The 24,813-nt window shown below is 35.7% G+C and overlaps 1 protein-coding gene across 2 annotated transcripts in view; it reads left to right on the forward strand.

Annotated features, from left to right (window-relative positions):
* Nucleotides 1-4,274, forward strand: part of LOC144448788 (uncharacterized) — an 87,230-nt gene extending 82,956 nt beyond the window's left edge. For both annotated transcript variants that reach the window (XM_078139077.1, XM_078139078.1), the window contains one exon: nt 227-4,274. In XM_078139077.1, coding sequence (XP_077995203.1) covers nt 227-353 — 127 coding nt within the window. In that variant the 3' untranslated portion in view covers nt 354-4,274. The remainder of the gene's footprint in view (nt 1-226) is intronic.
* Nucleotides 4,275-24,813: the final 20,539 nt, after the last annotated feature.

Here is a 24,813-nt window from a genome sequence, read left to right on the forward strand (position 1 = left end):
TATCCTTAACCAATCACTGGATAGCATGGTATTGTGATGTGTTCACATTATCAGATATGTATGATATTGACCCATAAGATGAATATTGACTGCTAAGCCAAATAATAGCCATTCAGAAGATACCTAGTATATATGAGGAGTTTGTTGCATTGATGTTATTCAAAAGCCAATGAACTTTTTAGTCAGATGTTTAATTTCTCTGGAACGATTTATGTGTATTTTTCAGAAAAGAAGCCGACATTATGCCATTGCTAGATACCGAGGACATGTTACTGATGGGCAACAAACCAGATTGGAAGTGTGTCTTCTGCTATGTACAGAGTTTATACAGACATTTAAGCAAACAAGACTGATTTAATTTTATCGATTTTTGATGCCTGTTCTTTATACTTATCTAAATCTCTCAATTTTGCAGTGTATATGCAACTCTCTTCTTACTTTTATTATTACAGATTTTAATCGTTTGCAGTAGTCACTTGTACTTGTGAACAGTACCTTTTGTAAACTTAAAGCATTCAAATTATGATACTTAAGGTAAATAGACCTTTTGGTGAACAGCGCCCTCTGTGGTGGTCAGGAATCTTGACCTTTGATAAATAGCGCCCTCTGTGGCATTAAGGATTTTTATCATTTGGATAAACAGTGCCCTCTGTGGTTGATCATAAATCTTATCAAAACATCAACAGCTCAGTTCAGTAATGTAGCTGATGGTCTTCATATACTTCTTGAAGTTGGAAAATTTAATATTTCCTTGAAAAGCTGTGTAGTCTTGTGAGAGGGCGCTAGTTCTTAATTTATGGTCTTACAGCTATATTACTACTTATTTTTCACTCTCCTTTTTAACCGACTCTTCCAAACCTTGGATAAGGAACACTTCATGTGCAAAGTCAGCAAATTAGAGGGTTCTGAAGCCGTGAAAGATGTTCATGGCATTTGTGATAATGGAGAATATGAGCGTAGGTATAGTTTTAGTTGTTTTCACCCAACATCTTTTTCTCTTCTGAAGTCTTGATTTACTAAGTGACAAGTTTTTCTTAAGAAACTATGCAGTCTATTGTATGCAGTCATTGACAATAATACATTGGCATGTTTATTACAAAGATATTTATGCAAAATAGTGATCTGGTTGGTAAATGAAACGCCTCAGTTTTGAACAACTAATTTAAGATATCAGTAAGGTATTAAGAATTTACTAACTGAGTGCTTGCCATGTTTGTTTCTCCAATTTTTATTGTGTAGTTCAGTGCAATATTATATAAATAGGAAAATATGAAATTTACTAGTGAATGAAAAAACAAAACAAATTAAAACATTTTTGTCACCATGGTGATGACCTTTTCCTCAACTTCAAAACATCATAAGCTTTATCTATTTGACACTCAGGATTGTTGAAAAATCTGTCAATTTTTGAAAGATTCTGGTGCAAATGAATGTCAAGTTTAACTTCAGCTTGGGGTTGTTTGTTGGCACACACTGATAAGGATAAATGAAATTTTACTTGGAGGTTTGAGTATAACCTGCTCGCAAGCTGTTGTTTAGCTTCCGATATCTTTCAATCTCGTGCTAAGACTGTTACGGCTTTACTAAAAGACTGCAGTATGCAGATTACAAACTTGTGTGAAATCTGATTGGTTGAGAACAGAAATAGGTCAGGTCAGGTCATTATTTAAATGTAGAGGATCCCTTGCTGATCAATTGAAAGTGAAAGTTTAGCCTGCACATCTATAAACTTGAATTTATTTGGTTCTTTGGAAGTATTGTATTTTTTTCTACATATGACCTTCACACCATCGAAGTCGAACATGCTATTTCATCATTTGTCCCCTCATCATTTAGCAATAATTGTGGATACATTTCTAAATATTTACATACTTTAAATTCGCTATATTATCTTTTTTGGATAATTTGAAATGTGGGAATTCATCTTCTGGACACTAAGCATGTAGATGGCCTTGTGCGGCAACAGTGAGTTGAACAAAAGCTTGTGAGCAGGTTGACATCTTCAATGATCGATTTTTAGAATTAATATTAAATATCTATAATTTTTAGTATTTACAAATTCAGTCATTCTGAAACTGATTAGCCAGATGACTTTTTTTAGTCGAAATGTTGCAATATTGTCATCAGCTGAGCCTGTGAGCTTGAATTTGAAGAATCTAGAGCTTGACATGGTGATAACAGTTTACACAAATATCCAAGATGGTCGCCTCCATAATTGTGAACAAAATGGCTGCCATAACTGAGTGACTCAGAACTGATTCAGTATGTGTGTGTATTGCCATAGCATGCAAGAATAGACAGTTCATACTGAATCTTTTTTTGAGAATGTAAAGGGAATGACAAAATTTTACTGCAATGTATACAATACTAATTGAATTATGAAAGTGATACGAAGAGGACAAACAGTTCAAACAACATGACACTTATAATTAGAATGAAGGAATCTTGTCAGTGAAATTTTGAAATTAATACTCACAACTTTCAGCGAAACACCAAACTGTTTACTTCAATTGAAGTCAGTTTTAGTGGAACTATTCAACCTGGTGCTATGAAGCTTTTCAAAAAGAAGGAAAAAAAAGTGAAAAAGTTCTTACAATTTTAGTCATTTACTCTAAATTATTCTTAGAATTATTCAAATGTACAAATAGAAATGTCGCATTGTATGCATTGTACAATGTAATTTGTAGACTTTTGAATAGTTGAAATCGTGTGAAAATCTTTTAAGTCACAGCACATGACGTCAAACAAATTTTGTATATAGTATATTCTAACTGCCAAACATCCTGAAGTTTTTAGTGTACACAGTTATACTATTTTTGTGTGTTTTTTGATTTGATTTTTTTTTTGATTTTGTACATAGACCATTGTATAGTACTGACAATAGCTTTGTCTATCACCTAGAATAATACTACCCGGTACCTCATTTTGCTGTTCACTGAAATTCTGGGTTTTCAAAACTACCAAGTTACCAAAAAATACGACTTTTTGCCCATGTAGTAGTTGTTTGGAGTTCTTGTATATATATATATGCAGTGACTGGTAGTAGCACGGAAGCAAACGTGTCAGTTTTCATGGCAACCCAAGCTCTGGAAACACTGTGACCACATAAGGATATTTGAATGTCCATGATAACTTGAGAACTGATGAGAGTATTTACTTTACAAATTCAAAGAAATAGTTCAAATGTTAAATTTGTTCAGCACAACTCAAGGTAGAGTGAGAATTGTGAAGGGTGATAAAAATGAAATGGAATACTCTATTGTTTCATACTCACCCACTTTATCACAAAATACATTTCGATTGGTTAACATATGGTACTATGATCATTGGCATTTTGCCAACAATCTGTCAATACTCATCATTTCTCTTAGGTCATGTGACCTGTTTTTGCCCAGTTGCAAGACTCCTCCTAGTAAAACGTCACATCTTGAAAGATAAAAAAAAAATACTTTAAAAAAAATATCTGCTTAAATGGTATTGAATATACTTAGAGGGCTAAAGTCTTAGTCTGTAAAATATGTCATGTTGTTCCGCCCTTGGGCGATGTGTGAGGGCTCCCCTTCATGGCGTACCTTACAGACTACTAAGGTCTTTGTTTTATCTTTTACATAAAATTTACTTTCTTCCAGACACTGTAACAATCTTATTAAAATTTTGAGTGCTATATCATGATCCATCTATGATGTGAGATCTCCATGGCAACCACCTCACTCTTGAATTCTGAATCATTGACAGTCAAACGTGTAGTCATGTTTTGGCTGATGTTGGGAAGAGAAGATGAGGACTGTTGCAAGTGAAAATGTAGACATCGTGACATAACAACCCTGATGAAACTCTTCCACATCATATTTTGATAAGATTGATACCGAATCGGCACTCATTTGTCGTCAATCGATAGGATTGTCATGGCAACTGTGCTTCTCTTTCAACGTAAATATTGAAATTTCAACATTTATTTTCTAGATTTTGAGTTCGTACTATTATTTTTGTGTAAATGCTGTAAGTGTAAAGAAAAACCAAACAAACAAACCCAAAGCTATGCTGGATTGAATGAATGCATGCATGGTAATCTAATATGTAAATTACACATATATTTGTTGATTTTAAATTAACAAATTTTGTTGTAAATTATAGTTTTGTAATCATTTTAAATACTTATTAACAATTAATTTATGAATCCACCCATCTGTGGAGTGTATAATTTAGTGCATTTTATGGTACACTTTTGAAATATGAAATATTAGCTTGTCAATAAAGTTGAGTATCGTTGATAACTGTCTCCGGTTCCTGTTTCCCAACTTGGGCAACCCTTAGCACACATATATAAAGTTAGTTTCAGAATCAGATTCACATTGGGGGCCAAGATGAAGCTAGTCTCGTATACGGAAAATCAGGTTGTCACCCAGCAATAGTCTGTAAGGTACGCTGTGACGGGGCGCCCTCAAACATCGGCTGTGAGAGAGGAGGCCGGTGAGGGCGAAACGTCACGACGTATCTTACAGTCTAACCCAGCAAAAGCTGTCAAACAAGAAATAATACCATAGAGACTACAGGAAATGTTGCACTTTTCACCCATCGTAAAATATTACTTCTACATAGACTTTTAAAATAAGATTAAAATCTTTTTAAACAGCCACAATAAAGATGCATCATTTCATTAGAATTATAGTGTGCCTACCAACAAACACATCAGCTGAGCTTTGACCTCTCTCAAATGTATTGGTGACAAGCTTTTATTTGATTTTCAAGTATTTTTTCCACATCCAAACTGAGACATACCCTTACTGATCTAGTGAGTGTGATGGGAACATTTCTTCAACATTATCATTTCTTGTTTCACTGCTTTCGTCTGGTGTAATCGTGATTTTTCGAATATGAGGCTGAATTCAAGACTGTCTGATTCTGAGACCAACTTTATATACAGCCTTAAGCACAAGTACCGACTGTATTCATAACACAACTGATGAAGCCTTATGAGAGAGAGAGAGAGAGAGAGAGAGAGAGAGAGAGAGAGAGAGAGAGAGAGAGAGAGAGAGAGAGATATTTCAGTACCTGTCAATTTCACCATGACTATATTTTTTCATAAAGAACATGTTCAGCAAACAAACTTAAGACGACGTTTTTCAGAGGAGAGGGTTGAAGAAATCAGGAAGGGGTGAAATGTCAAGAGAGGAGGGGGAGGGGAGGAGGATAAAAACCACAGCAAATTAACAAACAATAGGTTGGAATTTTGATTATAATAACATATATTCAATTCTATATAATGCTTAATTTAATAATTACTCTGTTATGGAAATCTATAACCCACAATTCCCTATTCACATCCTAGGCCTTTTTATGCCATAGATATAACAAGTATTGCTAGGAGTACTGTTTCTGTGGCCGTGAGAGCACAAAAAAACGCTAGCTTGTGAGAATGTTTGCATCACATCATAGCGAAATCTTACGAAAGTATGTATATTGATAAATTCTAGAGTTGCAGATATATGCAATTATAGGTATCAGATGTTTAATATAAATTTCATATGTTCAAATGAGCTGTTTATCAAAATTTAAAAAAATATGGAACAATATCCTGATTTTATCCTTTATTCTATTCATTAAAGTGATATTAAAAAGATGAATTTACCGAATCATTATTGTTGACATTAATAATACCATTGTTGACCAATGATCGGTTTAAAATGAATCCCCAATGGTCTATTTATGGCCCATGCGGGATGTCTTGCTATGTGTCAAAATCAAAATATCTTGGCAATTTTATAATTACAATATTTCCGCACACTTTGATGTGTGTTTTTAATATATATGGATATGGTAATTGAAGTACTATGGAAACTATATGATGGATCTTGTCTAATTGGGGAAAAAACATTCTCCGCCATTTACTCGGTGTCACTTGAGAAAAAGGGAAATGTGTTCTTGATCATGAGAATGCAGCAATAAAATGATAACTCTATGAAAGCCCCTATAGGTGTAATATTTCACTACTTTTCATTTATTTTGCCCATTTTGATCAGACAACACCTGGAACGAACTTCCACCTAGTATTGTTACTGCAGGAACCATCTAAACATTTGAAAGAAGACTTAAACACTTACTTGGAGGGAAAGGAATCAAATACAGCCCAGAAGCTGATACATGTACTTCATATTGGGATTATTGTGTGTGTGTTTGTGTGTGTGCACCCAACCTGGAATCTATTCAGATCTGACGTCAGAGGTCCGGGAGGGCCTAACTGTCAGAATGGAACTATGTTACTATGTAGAGATATACAATACCTTCACTGCCAGGAAACCGTCCAATCCTTAAGAAGCTGAGACATGATACCCGTCTGTAAACAATACAAACCATAAATAGTCTTATTAACTATGCACAAATTTGTCAACAGTTTAGGTATTTGCAGGACACTGATTGAGTTTGATCAATCACTAGGTGATGTTTGCTTCAGCACAAGTACAAACAACGTCATTAAGTCGAAAGTAGGAAAAAAGCTATGGTGACAAAATAGCTTCAGTTACAGTACGCTCACTACACGATATACAGTGAATTTCACAATACCGTTCAGCTTTTCTGTTTAATACAACCATGCAGAAACCAACAAGAAACTGCATATACCACACTTCAATAGCACGATCGCTACATTTAATTTAAATAAAATAAACCATTTAAATGTATTTTGCAATGCCTTGCAGACGTCGGGCGCCAATGTTTTTCCTAGTATCAAACACCCGATGACGGGCGCGTAAAATGTCCTTTGCGGTGTTCATTTGATGTCTGTATGGTGTCATGTGTAGTTCATTTCATTTACACAAAATGTAGCAAGAACTGTACTCATTCAATCTGGTTATCTTAAAGTGTAGCATGTCAAGTTTCTTGCGTGGTTGTATCAAACAGAAAAGCTGAACGGTATTGCGAAATTCGCTGTGTATGTTGAAAATTCTGTCTTCAAAGAATAAACAGGTAGCTATTACTAATCAATGCATATTGTCTGTCGAAATCACTTAGTCAGCACAGCATTCAAATTTGTCTGACGCTGGGCCAAGATAAATCAACACCTGATAGAAATAACTAAATGTCAGCCGGATATGGTTTCGTTACATAGTGACAACTGTTTGTATGCGTTCTAAGCCATGTCTCCATTTTAGAGTTAACTGTGGTACTTGAAGTGAATAGAATACCCAAATATCTGTACTGTAGGATATTGAATTAAATGGTTGTTTGATACGATATGCAGAAAGTGTGATAGCTTTCTGATGTTGTGTGGGGGATGGGGCTTGGGAGGGGGAATTGGGGGTCTCATGATCAGTTGTATTTTATCAAGTTGATTTATTTTTTAATACGCATACTATTCAATCATCAGTAGCCACTAACGCTTTTGCCATTGTAAATCATCATTTGATGTCACTATTTTTAATGTTAAAAAAACTATGCTGTGTTCGTCCCGAGTATAAACCCTGACCAATATATTCGCACATTTTTTTGATATTTTATTACATGTGATATATATCGTCTTGTTATTAAATCAAATTGAATCCTAAGTCGGTAATTTAAAAATGGTGGCGTAACCCATTAGGCCTACTACAGGAACTCATTTTCAAGATGAAACTTAAGTAAAGGAAAAGAAATGAAACGAAACGAAACGAAACGAAACGAAACGAAACAACACAACACAACACAACACAACACAACACAACACAACACAACACAACACAACACAACACAGCACAGCACAACACAACAAAAACATCATCATCATCATCAACAACAACAACAACAACAACAACAACAACAACAATTATCATTCAAGACAAATAAAGATTTTTAAAAGAGTAAAATAAATGGACATCCTTCCGAAGGCTGACTACAAAACAGTGCCCTATGCCAAATCGAATGCATGACGTGTTTGCTTGATACCACTAGTCTGAAGGGCCTGCTAGTGCTAATGTAATCCCTGGCATATTACATAAGCGGAAACAACTATCGAATCATTCGGGCTAGAATGCAACTTGAGATAAGAAATTATTGTTTGCTATATTCCAGGAACTACTATTCATCTGCACTAAAACAAAATGTAAACACAAGTCAATTGTACCAACTTTTAAACGCCAGGCATGAAAACTACAGTTTCAATTACACCATTGTGACTAATGCAGCAAATTATGACGTAGGAATATTCTTTGACACATTCCAAGGCAACGACTGTTCTAGATTCACATTTAATAAAAGTACTGTAAATATATATATATTAACTCGTTACGATGTAAATTGATATGGTTGTAAGTGTAGGTAGTGAAGAATTAATCAAGTTAATTTAGTATATCGACCTCCTACATTTCATCTCTGGCTATTCTATGTTTGTCTTTCGCTCATTAATTTCATAACAAATGACACACTATATTCGTTACCTTGACAACCGGAAAGGTATACGGTCTCTTTAACCTACATATGAACTTGCGATCGTTGAAGAAATAATTTCTAAACAGATGGATATTTTATTTTCGTTTGGTAATATGCAGACCACCTTATTTTTCACAATTGGTGCGTCGTATATGCAATGACATAGGAAAGGAAGGATACGTTTTACGGTAAATTCTTGTTCGGTTTGGTACTGCTTCATTTGAAACTTAACAATGGCACAATAAATTGGTTTGTTGCTTAAAAAAACAAAAACAAACAAAAACAAAAAACAGTCCAAAAATAGATCCATTGAACTTGAACGTCACAACCCCAAGTGTTGTCGGTTTCAATATTGGAGGTTGTACTTTCACTTTGTTGTGTAAATTCACCTTTCAACGAATAACAAAAATGTGTGATTGAATCCCCAACTTAACTGGTAACAAACGTATCATTTGTTATCAATTAGAATTTGCATATTTAAAGGCTGAAGATTCAATCCCAGGGTCTTCCATTCGTGGTGTCTTATTAGTGGAGCCATAAGAACTACATAAGATTATTCTTGTGATGTGGACCAACTTTTGCTTTAGCTCTGCCAGACAGCTGTTTTTTCACACTTGGAATTTTTTTTAGAACTTTGTATCACAATTTTCTGAATCACAAATACATAGAGAGGGGTACATCTGCAAGAGAATACAAACAGGATAACCTTAAGGCTGTCTATGAAACAAATTTCAACATTAGAAGTCTCCGTCATCGCTATCGAATTTAAAAGTGGATGACTTTTTACCAACTCTTTAATTAAATAAGGTCGATATTTTTTTATTATTCAACTGTAAAGGGAGATCATATTTGGCAAATAAGAGCATAACATTTTCCTACCGATCAAACTTGTCTAGTCTCAGTCAAACCAATACATTTTAAAATTCAACCTCATAACAAAATTATTCATACGCGTTCACGAACAGGAAATTATACTAATGATTCTCGTGACTCTGAAACAGGTTTGTTTTGAATATAATAAATATAGCACGTTAACAGTCTGTAGCAATAGTGTAAATCCAGATATGGTTCGCGGTGGTGCAGAGGTTCGTGAAGTATTCCATTTCACATTTCATTCTTGAATGTAGCGGTGACCACGTTTAAAAAGTCATTAGGTGGAAGAGCCTCGTCAATCAAATTACATTTTCAGTACATTTTCAACTTCAGTTCTAATTGAACTATTGATAATACACCCCTCCTAGTCGCATGGAATAACCTAGCTTCGTTAGTCCAAGTTCTTTCGCACCTGTTTAGTGTTTTTTCACCGTTTGAAATATGGACATGCCAGTTTTCAGAATAAGGATCGCTGTTTGAAATAATACTGCAAGAGATTTTAATCGGAAGCAATTGTTCAAATGATGATTCGTCAGAGTGAACTCCGTAGCTAGACCGCAGTATAGCGTGTTCTTATTTGGATGAAAAATCTGTGCCAAGAAGACCAAGTCAGAATGAACAATACAGCGTTAATTTATTTCGCCGTCCGAAGACTGTTATATTTTCTGATATGTTTTCAGCAACGTTCATTTGTCATCAGTAGTAAGTAGTGTATAAATATGATTCTTTTTCATTTCCCGACTTTGTTATTTTAAAAAAAGTCTAAGATACTATTTCTACGTTTGTTAAGCCAACAGTTTGTATCTAATATTTTGAATGTATGTCACAAATTCGAACAGTATACATTGTACATTTTGGATTTTTTATCGAAAATCGCATAACAAGATGACAAACTGACCAGTTTGTTGCTGGTGGGGGATGGATGAATGGATGGAGAGAGAGAGAGAGAGAGAGAGAGAGAGAGAGAGAGAGAGAGAGAGAGAGAGAGAGAGAGAGAGAGAGAGAGAGAGAGAGAGAGAGACAGACAGACAGACAGACAGACAGACAGACAGACAGACAGACAGACAGACAGACAGAAACAGAGAGACAGAGACAGAGAGAGAGAAAGAGACAGACAGACAGACAGACAGGCAGACAGACAGACAGAAACAGAGACAGACAGAGAATGAGACAGAGATAGAGAGAGAGAGAGAGACAGACAGACACTGACAGACAGACAGACAGACAGACAGACAGACAGAGGAAGAGACAGACACAGAGGCAGACAGGCGCAGACATATTTTATGTTTGATGGCCAATTTCTGATGGTAAAAATGTAGGTGTCGTCTGTAATGATAGCACCATATCAAACATTTCACATTCAGTATAAAGAGTATTTATTACTTACAATTACCTTTACTATCTAAAAATAACAAAAATAATACCATGTGAAAATTGGTAGTGGTAATCAGATCTCAACTACTGGCTTGAACAAGTGAAATAAATTGTGAAGAAGTAATTCCACGGAGAATTAGTTTTGACAACAGGTACCACATAATGTTTACAGTAGTTCTGATTTTGAAAATCACACAACATACTATAGTAATTCGGAATTTCATTTAAACGGAGTTTACAATATCAAGATAATATACCATCGAGAATGCCAAACTTTCAACGTGAATGGACGTTAATGAACCCGATAACAGTGCGGCACATAATGCATTCTGAAAATTGGCAAATCGTTTTCCGTTCAAGACCTTGATGTCAACAGTATGTCTGCTGCGAAATGGTAATGGATTTCAAAATAAGTAAGGATGTGCATCGGAAAGATTACATGAAGATTACATTGGTCATATCAATCAATTTACATAATGTTTCAAGTTATTTATCGTTTGGAAAATCACATCACGTCTATCCATCCAAGACGGAGAAATGAAAGCTGATGTAGAAATGGTTGCATCCGGGGATTATATCTTCGTCACGTTGTAGGCTACAGCAATAAGCTTATAGGGAAATGTCAATACACGCCATGTTGCCAAGCAACAGTGATGTATTCTTATTCAGCGACGTGTATCAATTGATCGATAACTTCGTATCATTAGGAATTGCTTAATTTTAAAAGCGTTGATGATTTATTGATTTTCGTGCATTTTGGTCATTTCTAGTAATTATCCTTAAAGAAATTGTATTCGACATTGACTCGTCTGTTTGCGTTTACCATATTTACGGAGACGTAACATCAATAATGCAATATATTATTCTGCACTTTTGAACGTCAAATTTGATAATGTTTGGCTATTACAATATTGACGGATGTATGTATGTATGTATGTATGTATGTATGTATGTATGTATGTATGTATGTAAACGCATGCATTACTTTATCTTATAACCAATTGTTCCTGCAAAAATCAATCGCTACCTCATACACCAGTTGAATTATTACGCCAGCTTTGTGCAGAAAGTGAATATAACTTAATTACAAGTCAATATAGTTTATATACTAGTGATGCCTGCTAACGTATAACTGCTTCGCTGTGTCCTAGTGTAACTAATTATTAAATCTGCCCTCGTTGTGTCACTGGCTTGTTATTGTTTCGATTAGACAATGTAATGGTTAAAATACATGACTGTACCAATAAATGACACTGTACATGTTACTAGGGGTCGATTGTATCCATAATTAGTACAGGGACTGGTTGAAAACGTGACATGATCGCATATACCCCCACCCCACCCCACCCCCACCCCGAGGGACTGTTGATTTGGTTTATTGTACCATGTTATGTATAAAGCTGCACAAATACATTTACCTATAGGTGATTCAATACTATTCAGGATGTATGATATTACGAGTAAGTCATTATATCGACCAAAGCAAAAGATTTTCTAGTTGTATAGCTATAGGGCATGTTCAATGATTGTAACTGGTAGCCTAAGTACATACCAGTATAGATTTAATGTTATGCGCATACGCGCTTGCTTGCTTACACTCACTCACACACACACACACACACACACACACACACACACACACACACACACACACACACACACACACACACACACACACACACAATGAATCCATATCTATATTAAAAGGGTGATTCAATATTGAACTTGCAATCCAGACTGCGCATGCTCAGACACAAAGGACTATGGGATTATCTGTGGTAATCGTAATACCTAATAATCTGGAGCTACCGATAAAATTAACCTCCCGCAATGGTCAGGGCAACTATGACTTGATCATTCGTGATTGCAAACAATGTAAAAGTATCGTTTACAATACTAATTCATTAGTATTTATTATCACATTTCCCATGATACAACATTCAATATGGCGGGTTTGCAAGTTCCCTATTCTCTTCTCCAAGAGGGTGGTTCTTCTTAATTTCATAAGAAAAACGTTAACATTGCGTGCTATACGGCCATGGCATTTAGATGGTATTTTAGAAAGACTTCGTGTCAAAGGAAATAACCCCTTTATTGTCAGTAAATGTGTATTCACATCTCCAGACATATTTTATCTACCTATTTACTTTTAGTTTATGTTGCCAGAAACTGAAGAGAGACACCTGCTGTTAGAAAGTTCCATCAACACAATAAGATAAAAACAAAAGTAATAACAATATTTATCAACTGAGGGCGCTATTACCGAAATGGTTTGTGATTTTCTAAATCGGTGATATGTGGTTAAGACGTGGAGATCCAAAAGTAGTGAATATGCAACCTTTGAAAAAAGATATAGTGAGTCTATACTATTATTAGCTTATTCTAGAAACTCCCTGTAATTGCGTTAACGACTGAGCTAACAGACTGCTTTTTTTTCCCACAACATTTCAGCATGCGATGGCAATAATCACAAATACGATGAGGCCTGCTACATTGTTGTCAATTCCAGCGCTGATTATTTCTCTTCCCGATTGAAATGTACATCTGCCGGTGGCGATTTCCCAGTTATCGAAGACGCCAACCACCAAGCCTTTCTTGTACACATAGCAAGCACAACGTCAGATCTAGAGGGGAACAACTATTGGCTTGGCTTGTATGCATATGCTGGCTCGTATATATGGGTTGACGATCAGTTACTTACTGACTCTCGTTATACAAGCTGGGCACCCCAAGAACCAGCAGATTTACCATGCACTTTCATGGACCATTCACAGAACTACAACTGGGCTACTACGCAGTGTACGGTCAAAATGAGGAGCATTTGCAGCTTTCCTCTTCGAGGTAAGAATGACCAACTCATTAAAATCACGTCTTAAAATGTATCCTTCATTAATTTATCCATCCAAAACGATAACGGAATTCAGTATGTACCATTTCAGTACCCGCTGCTTATAAGAATTAATTATAGCTTACATTGTAAAGTATGAGCAACCCCATGTACGTCCATTATGCCTCATCTGTTGTTTTTAAGATGGGCGGTCTGTCTGTCTGTCTGTCTGTCTGTCTGTCTGTCTGTCTGTCTGTCTGTCTGTCTGTCTGTCTGTCTGTCTGTCTGTCTGTCTGTCTGTCTGTCTGTCTGTCTGTCTGTCTACTTTCCCTTGTCTCGGTTTCTGTCTGTGCTTCTGTAACAGTGTCTGTTTGCGTGCCCGTGTATTTATTCAAATATATTTTGTTAAACCGTTTTTATATTTTGATGCATATAATTATAGAAAGTGGTTTGCCAACCCAGGAAATAATAAGGGTATCGGATCCAACATGGATAAATTATCCAAGAACACTTGCTAGAACATCTGAGTATAAACATAAACAATCGTCAACAAGTGAGACGACACCAGGACTACCACCATCAACTGGGACAACCACTGAATTACTGTCAACAAGTGAGACAACCTCTCAACTACCAATTACAACGCGTACGGGGACAACCACTGCGCTACCAATTGGTACAACCACTAAACATTCGTCAACAATTGAGACGACATCTGGACTACCACCATCAACTGGGACAACCACTGAACTACTGTCAACAAGTGAGACAACCTCTCAACTACTAATTACAACTGGGACAACCACTGATGAACTACCAGCAATACCTGGGACAACCTTTGGAAGACCAACAACTGAGACAACCTCAGGACTACCAACAAAAACTGGGACAACCACTGATGAACTACCAACAATAACAGAGACAACCTCCAGATTACCACCACCAACAACCTTGGTAACTTCTATACTTAGTCTACTAAAAACAACCGAGACATTATATGAAATAGAACCAACAATCGTGGCAGAGCAAACATCAACTCCAACTGTCTCAAAACTACACACGACATTGAATTCGAAAAACATTCAACAATCGACCACAAGTACGCTATTACCAACAGATTATGTTAAAACAGTAACAGCGACACAACGGCCAATAACAACACGCCCAGCAACAAAGGCAACACTTACAACCACGACACAAAGTCCAGTCACATATTCTGCAATAGAATCACAATATTTCAGTCAAGTTAAACGTAGTTTGCCTTCCTGGGTAATGATGACTGTTTTGATTTCCATAGCAACTGTTGTAATGATTGTGGATTGTTTTGTTCTCATCGGTGAAAGACATAAAAGATGCAAAAATGAAAAAATACCGGACTTGCAAACCTTGTAATAACTCCCCCCCCCCCCCGAATTAGAAGAAATCAAAAAATAGATAGAGAAAAAGCAAGAGCCCTGGTAATCAAACAAATATTTTATGTGACTAGTGTTCTCAATGACAATTTATGAAAGTTTACACAGACATACACAGACACAGACACGCGCACGCAAACAGACAGACACAGACACACACGCACATACACATACACACAATATCGTATTACATGTACGTTATCCTCGACAAACTAGTATGAATGAAAAAGTCAACACGAGTTGTTAGCGATCGCGATCTAGTAGCTGATGATTTGTGTAGATTTTGTCGTCATGACAATGACAGTATAGTAACTGTCGGCAACGTGAGAGAGTTCAAAGTGTTGTCTGTGTTGTTGATTTTTCAAGTTACTGACACAATGTGAGAAACAAAACCCAAAGATCAGAGATAGGTCACTAGAACGATAACGAACTAGATTGTGGAGTCATTCCAACTATGTACGATACCAGTACTGTGACCACTGCATCATTCAATCTTGATATCTTAAAGTGTAGCATTTTGCAGTTACTCATTGGTTTCTGCGTGGTTGTATCAAACAGAGGCAGCGAACACTAACATGAAAGGGCTGTAAGATAACACACCATAGTTTTATTTCACTATTCTTGTCAGTCTGTGCGCCACCATAGAGGTATATTGTCATGGTGACACTGAGTATGTTATGCGTTTTAGAGGAAAACGCGGCTTCTCCCAGGAAAAATTTAGTAGTATCCATATTTGTAAACTATGGGTTTTGGAGTTGATTTTATATCATCACATCTTTTTACATCACGCTTGTGGCTAAGGGACCGGACAGAATTTACGGCAGGGGGGGGGGCCTGGGGAGAAATTATCTCTGACTTGTTTTTTTTCCTGGCCCCCCCATCCACTGTGACCAAAATTTCACAGCCCCCCCTTTCAAAAGTATAAAAATTTCATGGCCCCCCCCCCCCCAAAAAAAAAAAGAAAAAAAAAAAAAAGAAAAAAAGTGCACAATATCCTGCCCCCTACAATAACTAAAAAGAGTACAATTTTTTTTGTTACTGTAGCACAACTGTAATATTTCTTTTGGTACTACTATTATGTTACTATTTCAGCCCAAACAACTTAGTAGTTGTAGAGGAAGTTTTTTAGAAAACAAAACAAAATAAAACATTTTGACCATACATGTAATCATACACATGTGGTATAATCTTGTTTATTTCCCAACTAGACACCATACGTAGTCATCACTTAATACCTAGGCATTTGATGTGGTGGTTTTAACCGTCATTCACTGATACATACACAGAAACACAGACACAGAGTAAACACACATTCACATGCGTGATTTCTGAAAAACTGTAGTGGGGACATTTGTGGGGAGTATCTAAGGACATCACATCACCTACATAGTGTATTCAAATATCTATTTATACTCATAACACAATAACTATCTAATGTCAGACATTTGTGATGTCATGAAGTGCTAGCAAACTAAGGATTTTATGCACACTGAGGTCTGACAAATATAGCTTTCACTTTCCTACACCAAATGCATTACCAATACACATGTAAATGTAAGACATTTGTGACTTCATGAAAGTGCAAAGAAATTCAGAATGTTGTGGAATACTTAGATGTAATCAATATGCTTTCAGTTCCAAAACCATACATATTTAAACCTATAGTGTCAGGCATTTGTGACTTCATGATGGGGACAGCAAATTCAGAATTGTATTCAATACACTGTACAGTGATCAGATGAGTATATACGGCCAGAAGGCAACTACCAAAGTTAGTGCAAAGTCACTGATGAAAAAACACTTAACACCACGCAGACATCTAAATGCTTTACAATATTTAGTACAGATAGATGCATTTGATGATTCTGAGGAGGGAAATAGTTTAATTTCACTGGTTTTAGATAGAAAGAAAGACAAGTCTTGCCTCACATCTTCAGACTCTAGTGAGTCTGAGAGTGAAACTCAAGAATAGTGTCAAGGAAAGAAATAAAACACCTATCTAAATCAGGTCCTATGCTAGTATATATATATATATATATATATCCGCTCTGCGTGCAGACGTATCGAGCACTGTACTACGGACAAATCTTACCACTGACTTCCTATATATATATATATATATATATATATATATATATATATATATATATATATATATATATATATATATATATATATATATATATATAATTGACTGGATGTAGATAAAACCACATAAAAGTGCTCAATACGGGTAGTAGAGCGAATTATATACAGGTTTTGAAAATTTGAACCAAATTATATGCTATAGACCCTACAGAACTGTTTCGTGAGGTGCGTAGTCCTCACTCATCAGGGGTAGAATCAATCTGATTAAAATCCGATGTAGATGTCGGCTAATCGTGCATTGCTATCTTACCATCGTTATTTAGCTTGAATTGACCTTCGTAGTAGATGTTTACGTTTTTAGCCTGATCGCCTCCTCTATTTAGAGGAGGCGATCAGGCTAAAAACGTAAACATCTACTACGAAGGTCAATTCAAGCTAAATAACGATGGTAAGATAGCAATGCACGATTAGCCGACATCTACATCGGATTTTAATCAGATTGGGGTAGAATGGAATAATTTTATGTTATTCCATTCTACCCCTGATGAGTGAGGACTACGCACCTCACGAAACAGTTCTGTAGGGTCTATAGCATATAATTTGGTTCAAATTTTCAAAACCTGTATATATATATATATATATATATATATATATATATATATATATATATATATATATATATATATATATATATATATATATATATATATATATATATATATATATATATATATATATATATATATATATATATATATATATATATATATATATATAACTCGGTGAGTATCAATCTGCTAAGACAGTGCTCTATACCGCAGTGGCAGAGCGTAATAGTTTTGGTAGTACTGGAACTCTTTCTTGGGTGTAACTCGGAGTTTCACGCATATTGCGATCATCAGACACTCTGATGATGATGAGTGTCTGATGATCGCAATATGCGTGAAACTCCGAGTTACACCCAAGAAAGAGTTCCAGTACTACCAAAACTATATATATATATATATATATATATATATATATATATATATATATATATATATATATATATATATATATATATATATATATCAAGTGCTATCTCATGCAATGCTAAATTTTCTAACATATTAATTTTTTTCAATGACAAAATATTTCGCGGCCCCCCCTTTCAAACCATGAGAATTTTCATGGCCCCCCCTTCAAGCCTCCCGTTTTTTTCATGGCCCCCCCAATTTCTCCCCAGGCCCCCCCTCTGCCGTAAATTCTGTCCGGTCCCTAAGTATCTATTATCTTCAAATAACACGATCATGAATATTAATGTACCTGTTGAATATGCTTATCTACCATGAAGCAATGTGTGTACACTATAAAGAATTGGCAGTGAGCAATTAATAAGGAACAGATTCAACGTTAACCCTAGTTTTTCTCGGCTATCGTGTGTAATGCAAGTGATGCAAAATCAGGAAATGATCATGACTTTATTTCAGGGAGCGGCATTTCCCAAGGTAATCTGCACTAGGGCCCAATTCTGCTCGAGATTTGTTTGATTATAGCATCGACTTAGCGAATTCGTATTTATTCATCTGTTGCATAGATGAATGCAGCAAAAGGAAGGTCTACCTCACCCACTTTTATCATCAATATACTATTATATACGGTTTTATATTATGTTGTACAGTCACCGAGCATTTTGCAAAGCATCTTTTATTAAAATTCGAGCACAGGCTTGATCATAAAAGATGGTCGTTTTATGGAAAAAAATGTAATAAACTTAGTTACAATAATAATCACAGAATTCGTGTTGTCAACAAGAGCGTTGTAGAAATATCTATCCGTCTTCCATGGAGAGGGGGTCGTATAGAAGAGAATAGAAACAAACTGTTTCACTTAACCTGGCTTTTAGCAAGCCAATCATTTCTCTTAGCATTTATGCAAGAAGGGTATATTCTTTCTGTCGTCGCACAAAACAAATATACATCTTTCTTTTGCACTTAAGCATTTATTGGAAATGTCTCACTTAAATTTGAAAACAAGAAAAGCGAAAATACAAAGAAAAATACGTGTGAACACTTTACTTACCTAACTCCCCCCCCCCACACATATATCAAGGGTATTTTTCGACATCAATATTGTGCACTAGAATATTTGATAGAGGTTTTATTTAAGAATTTTCATCTAATATAAGTATAAATTGCTTAGCTAATATGATCCTTTACATACTGTAATACACCTTCCCACCTTCCTTCCTACATACCTACCTATCTATCCACCTACCTATAGCTACTTACCTGCCTATCCACCCTACCTACCTACCTACCTACCTACCTACCTACCTACCTACCTACCTACCTACCTACCTACCCACCCACCCACCTACCTACCTATCTAGATAGTTGCATACATGCACGGTAAATGTGTATGTAGATATAGTTTTTATTTCAATTTCAATTTGTTCGTAAATGCTAGACATTTAGTTTTGTTAATCTAAAAATTGGTGGGGGCTCGAGAGAGTCGTCTGCAAAACACAATTCACAGCAGCGATAAAACACAGAGACCGAGGCAACGGTAGTACTATAAAACGGTAGGTATAGCAGGTAGAAGATAAAAACCACAATACAGTGTCTTCATCTGGAGAGTTCAAGTAACTTTCTAGGCTTCATTCACGTTAATAACGGTATTCACCGTACATTACACCTCATAATAACGTATAGACGTAGATTTAAGTACATGTAGTTCCGTATTATTTTGATTCTTTCATCTTTTCCTTCCCCGTTTCTTTCTCCCCCGTTTCTCATTTTGTCTAAGATGAATAGCTAATTTTATAACATATGATACGCTTAATCTGTTACCATAGTAACACAGGAAGTAATCAAAATACATGAATTCAAATTAATGTGCTGCCACTTCGTCAATTCACCAATAATTTCCAGTGTTTGTCCTGTTTCTTTATGGTTATTCTTTAGGGTACAACGCATTTACTTGAATTGTATTTTCAACGTCGACTACAATGTGGTACATAAATGAGTAGTGTACATAAGAAATTCGAGTACCGTGCGTTTCAGGTCAGCGCTCCCTTGCTTTGTTTTGATACAGCGAAACTACACATGCCACACTTCAAGATAGCAAGCCTAGATGAATACAGTTTACTGGCTACATTTTGTCTGAATAAAATGTACTAACAGTGTCACCTTGCAGACATCAGACGCGCGCAGCCATCAAAACATTGGTGTCCGCGTGTCTGTATCTAGTTGTAGTATCTTTAAACTCAGAGTGATCTGAGTTTAAACAATTTAGATTATTTCAACAAAATGTAGCAAGAAATTTAATTTACCATCTTGCTTTTAAAGTGTAGCATGTCTACTTTCTTGTTGGTTTCACAGTTGTTACTAGTATATTAAACAAAGCCAGTGAATGGTAACATACCGGCTTTACTTCTTGTTTAGGATTTCAGCTTGACAGTAGCAGCACTGTTTGTCTGTCTAGATCTGTGGTAACAAAGGTTGAAGTTAAATTCTAATCCTAGGCTAACCAATTATCCTAATGCTAGCAGGTGGCTTACTTCGTTGTCCTCCACCCTTGCGGTTAGATGTCTGAAATATTATTAAGAACCTTATTTTTCTGACAAAAATAATACCTATCACCGTTGAACATGACGATAGCAATTTGTTGAATTGGACTGTAGGATCTGTTGCTAAAAATACAGAACGTTACCGGTCACTGTTAAAAGGCTCACATCCATGCAGAAACCGATGAAAAACTGCACATGCTACACTTTAGGATAGCAAGATTGAATGAATACAGTTTCTTGCTACATTTTGTCTAAATGTGTTGAACTGTACCACAATGCAAACATAAAAGGAAAACACCAAAAACATTGGCTCTAGCGTGTTTGCGTGTACTTGTTGCAGTACGTCTAAATGGTTTATTTCATTTGGACTAAAATGTAGCAAAAAATCTTGCTTATTGGTTTCTGCATGGTTGTATCAAACAGTCAGTGAACGGTAACGTGCAATGCACTGTATCATATAGTTTCTCATATTGCCACTGCAAATGTTACTAGTCGATTTCTCGCACTGTTGTGTAAAATCTCAAAACTTGCAATAATTGAGGATTTTTTTTATTGACAATACAATGAATTTATATGTACAAGACATACAATTAATAGTTGTAACAAATTTAAGGCTATCCGAGGAATCGTAAAAAAGAATGACAAGGCCGATCCTCTGCAAGCATAGTTCAGAGGAATGCCATAATCGGCCACCCCTCTTCATCTAATGGAATCTTCCAGTGATATTCTGCGAAGTTGTTTCGTTATGTTTAGTTTTTGTTCAGTTGGAAATAACATTCCGAGTGTTAAAGATGAAGATCACGTTTTGACAAAACATGTAGAACGGTTAACGTTGGCGAAAAGAACCTTGTCTAAATCTAACATACATTCAAGTAAGTTCCGGTTTAAGGTACTCAAAGGGAGCCTTCTCAGCGAACAGAAGTCATTTTTTTAACGGAGACCGTAACACACAACCTGAAGCATCTTCGTGGTTGACATCATGTCAATTTTCAATCCCGGTGGCAATTCATTTTATTTCCAACTGTGCCTTTTATTTTATCAATATTCACATGTCATCGGCGGTAAGTACACTTTATTTACTTTTCTGCCTTTCCTTATCCTTTCATTCTGCCTTTTTTCAAAAAGAAAATATTTGCAACCTATTTTTTAAATTAATTTTATTACACGAGTTTCGTAAAAAATAGTTCTGCTGTGGAAAATGATGTACGCTACATTAATTACATATAAAAATCATTTAAGAACATAACTGTCAAATGATGCTGATCCAGAGAATTTTCATTATTTTAAGATAAACATGTTTGTAGCTAAAATTTAGTTAGTTTTAGCTGGATGTGGGGATTTTTAGTCAATTTCATCATACCAAACTTCGATTTGACATTTAGCTGTTTATATAAATTTCGTCATTTTTCAAACAAATTTAGCCTCAGGATCAAGTTGAATATTTCAATCAAAGTCTATCAGGTCATTTTTAAAGAGGAAGGCGTGTGCGTGCGACAAGGCAATTCGGTTATACGTATACCAAGTAATGACGTTCGAATATTTTGATTGATCGACGTTTAAATATAATTTATCATAAATCTTTGACGTTCACGAGAACATGTACCATAACGACCATCGTCATTTCTGTGTCAAATTTTAACGATATACTAAATACACCATAATTTCAAGTTTAATGGCAAACATACGGATATTGATCTTAACAGTGATTTTCTAAACACCACATCGATTGAAATAGTCAAAATCTAACTACGGAGTGAACAACTGCAAATATCGCCCATCTTTTGTGAATATGGAAAAATGACGTTGGAAGTTATTATATTTCTGTCTTGTAAATTGAATAGTTGGATCATTATATACGTATAGAGTGATACGCGGCAGGCTTTATATGCTCTGTCTAAGTCCATACTAAATATACATGTCCATATACTGTATTAACAAATCAATATATTCTCGTAATTTACATATGGTCTAATTTTTAACAGGTTTTGCTTCACAAACGTTACACGCGATGTAAATTAAATGTATCGATCTGTATTTATTATTTAGTACATTTCATTACCAATTAAATATTGATTTTGTGTAGTGTTACATTGACTGATATCGATTCATATACTATGTTCATTTCACAATGCATAGAAGTCAGCATCTGTTCAATCCGACAATCAAAATCACAAGATGTATGTTCAACGGTCTCTAATGATCGAGACTTTAATTACATTTCATTTTTAAAGATATTGTGGTATATGTGCCTTCCTTAGTATTTGCTACAGATGTCAATATTTCAATATCGATCCACTGAAATGCCATGCATATATTAAATGTTTTCAACTAAATGTCAAAAACACCAAAAAAAATACAGTATTTATACAAATCGGATTTTTACCAAAACCTACCTTCAGTCAATTTCAAAGCGTGCAGCTTTTCTGATTGCCGGATACAACCACGCAGAAACCAACAAGAAAATGCATATGCCACATTTCAATAGCAAGATCACATTTTTTGCTACATTTCGTCAAATGAAATAAACCATTCAAATGTATTGCAACTCCATACGGACGGTGTTCATTTGATGTCTGTATGGTGGTATGTGTAGTTCACTTCATTTAGACAAAATGTAGCAAGAAACTGTACTCATTCGATCTTGCTATCTTAAAGTTTAGCATATCCAGTTTCTTGTTGGTTTCTGTGTGGTTGTATCAAACAGAAAAGCTGAACGGTATTGTGAAATTCACTGTGTGGATCATGTGATAAGAAAATATATGGAGACGATCTGATTGGTAGTAATTGAAAGTGATTGAAATTCTGATTGGCAGAAACTAATCTTGAATATGATTGGAAACGAATATGCAGGTGTACAATACACATAGTCAGAGACATACACTTGATATGGCCATATGGATAACTAGTGGGTTTTAAATTTGTATTTTTAATTTATAAAACAAGTTTACTATGTTTTGAAACAGCCGAGGCCAAGTCTATGTTTGTAACTCTATAAATTGCTAAACGCTGAAAAAAAAATTGTGTAAAAAAATGTTTGTTATTATACGTACAATAACAAACATTTTACACATTTCTGTAACTGTCTGCAATTTATTGAGTTACAAGAACGTGACGTGTTAATTCATGTTGTTCTTGTAAAGTAGGAAAACATAGTTGAGTTGTTTTATGAATTAAAAATCCACAATAAATCCACAATTCTCATCCGTATGGTCACTTTAATACGTGACACTGTACACTTAACATACGCATCAAACAGTCATTGGGTGACGGATGTACTGGTGTTGTGGCTATCAAGACTCTTGCATTGTGTTTAACTCTGCTGTGACAAATATAATATACAGCAAATTTCTCAATACCGTTCAGCTTTTCTGTTCGATACAACCATGCAGAAACCGATAAGAAACTAGACATGCTACATTTTAAGATAGCAAGATTGAATGAGTACAGTTTCTTGTTATATTTTGTCTAAGTGAAATGAACTATAGGCATGCCAACACACAGACATCAAATGAACACCGCAAAGGACATTTTAGGCGCCCTTCATGGAGTGTTTGATACTAAGGAAAACATGGGCGCCCGATTGTCTACATGGAGTTACAATACATTTCAATGGTTTATTTCATTTAGACTATAGCAAAAAGTGTGATTTTGCTATTGCAGTGTGGCATATGCAGTCTCTTGTTGGTTTCTGCGTGGTTATATCAAAACCGAAAAGCTGCACGGTATTTTGAAATTGACTGTAAAATATACAGAGACCGTTACAAAGAACGTTATATGTAAATATAACAACTTGTTTGAAATCATATCGGCACTATAACTTTACGCTTTACTGTACAACCGACTGACAGTTCAAGTGGCTTGTCAAATTTCAGAATGTCCCGTCGAGCAACATGCGTACGGTGGGTACTGCTACAATGTTGTTACACAAGGGGTGAATAATTTTATGATGTCCCGAATGATGTGTGTGTCTGGTGGAGGTGATTTTCCAGTTATTGAGGATCCTGATCACCAAGCCTTCCTGGCCAGTATAGCTACTGTAGAGTATGACTTTTGGCTTGGATTTTTTGATTCCGACGGTTCATCACCATACACATGGGTCGATGAGCAGCTTTTGGCAGACACCGGGTATACAAGCTGGGCACCTTCTCAACCTGGACCAGAGGATTGCGCATTTATGGATAATACACAGGGCTTCGACTGGGTTACCACGGACTGCACCATTAGTAAGTCCTATATTTGCAGAACCCCAGACTCCGGTAAGAACATCTCTTATGACCATTCTTGATTGC

The sequence above is a fragment of the Glandiceps talaboti genome, chromosome 18 (genome assembly GCF_964340395.1).
Source record: "Glandiceps talaboti chromosome 18, keGlaTala1.1, whole genome shotgun sequence".
Classification (NCBI taxonomy): Eukaryota; Metazoa; Hemichordata; class Enteropneusta; family Spengelidae; genus Glandiceps; species Glandiceps talaboti.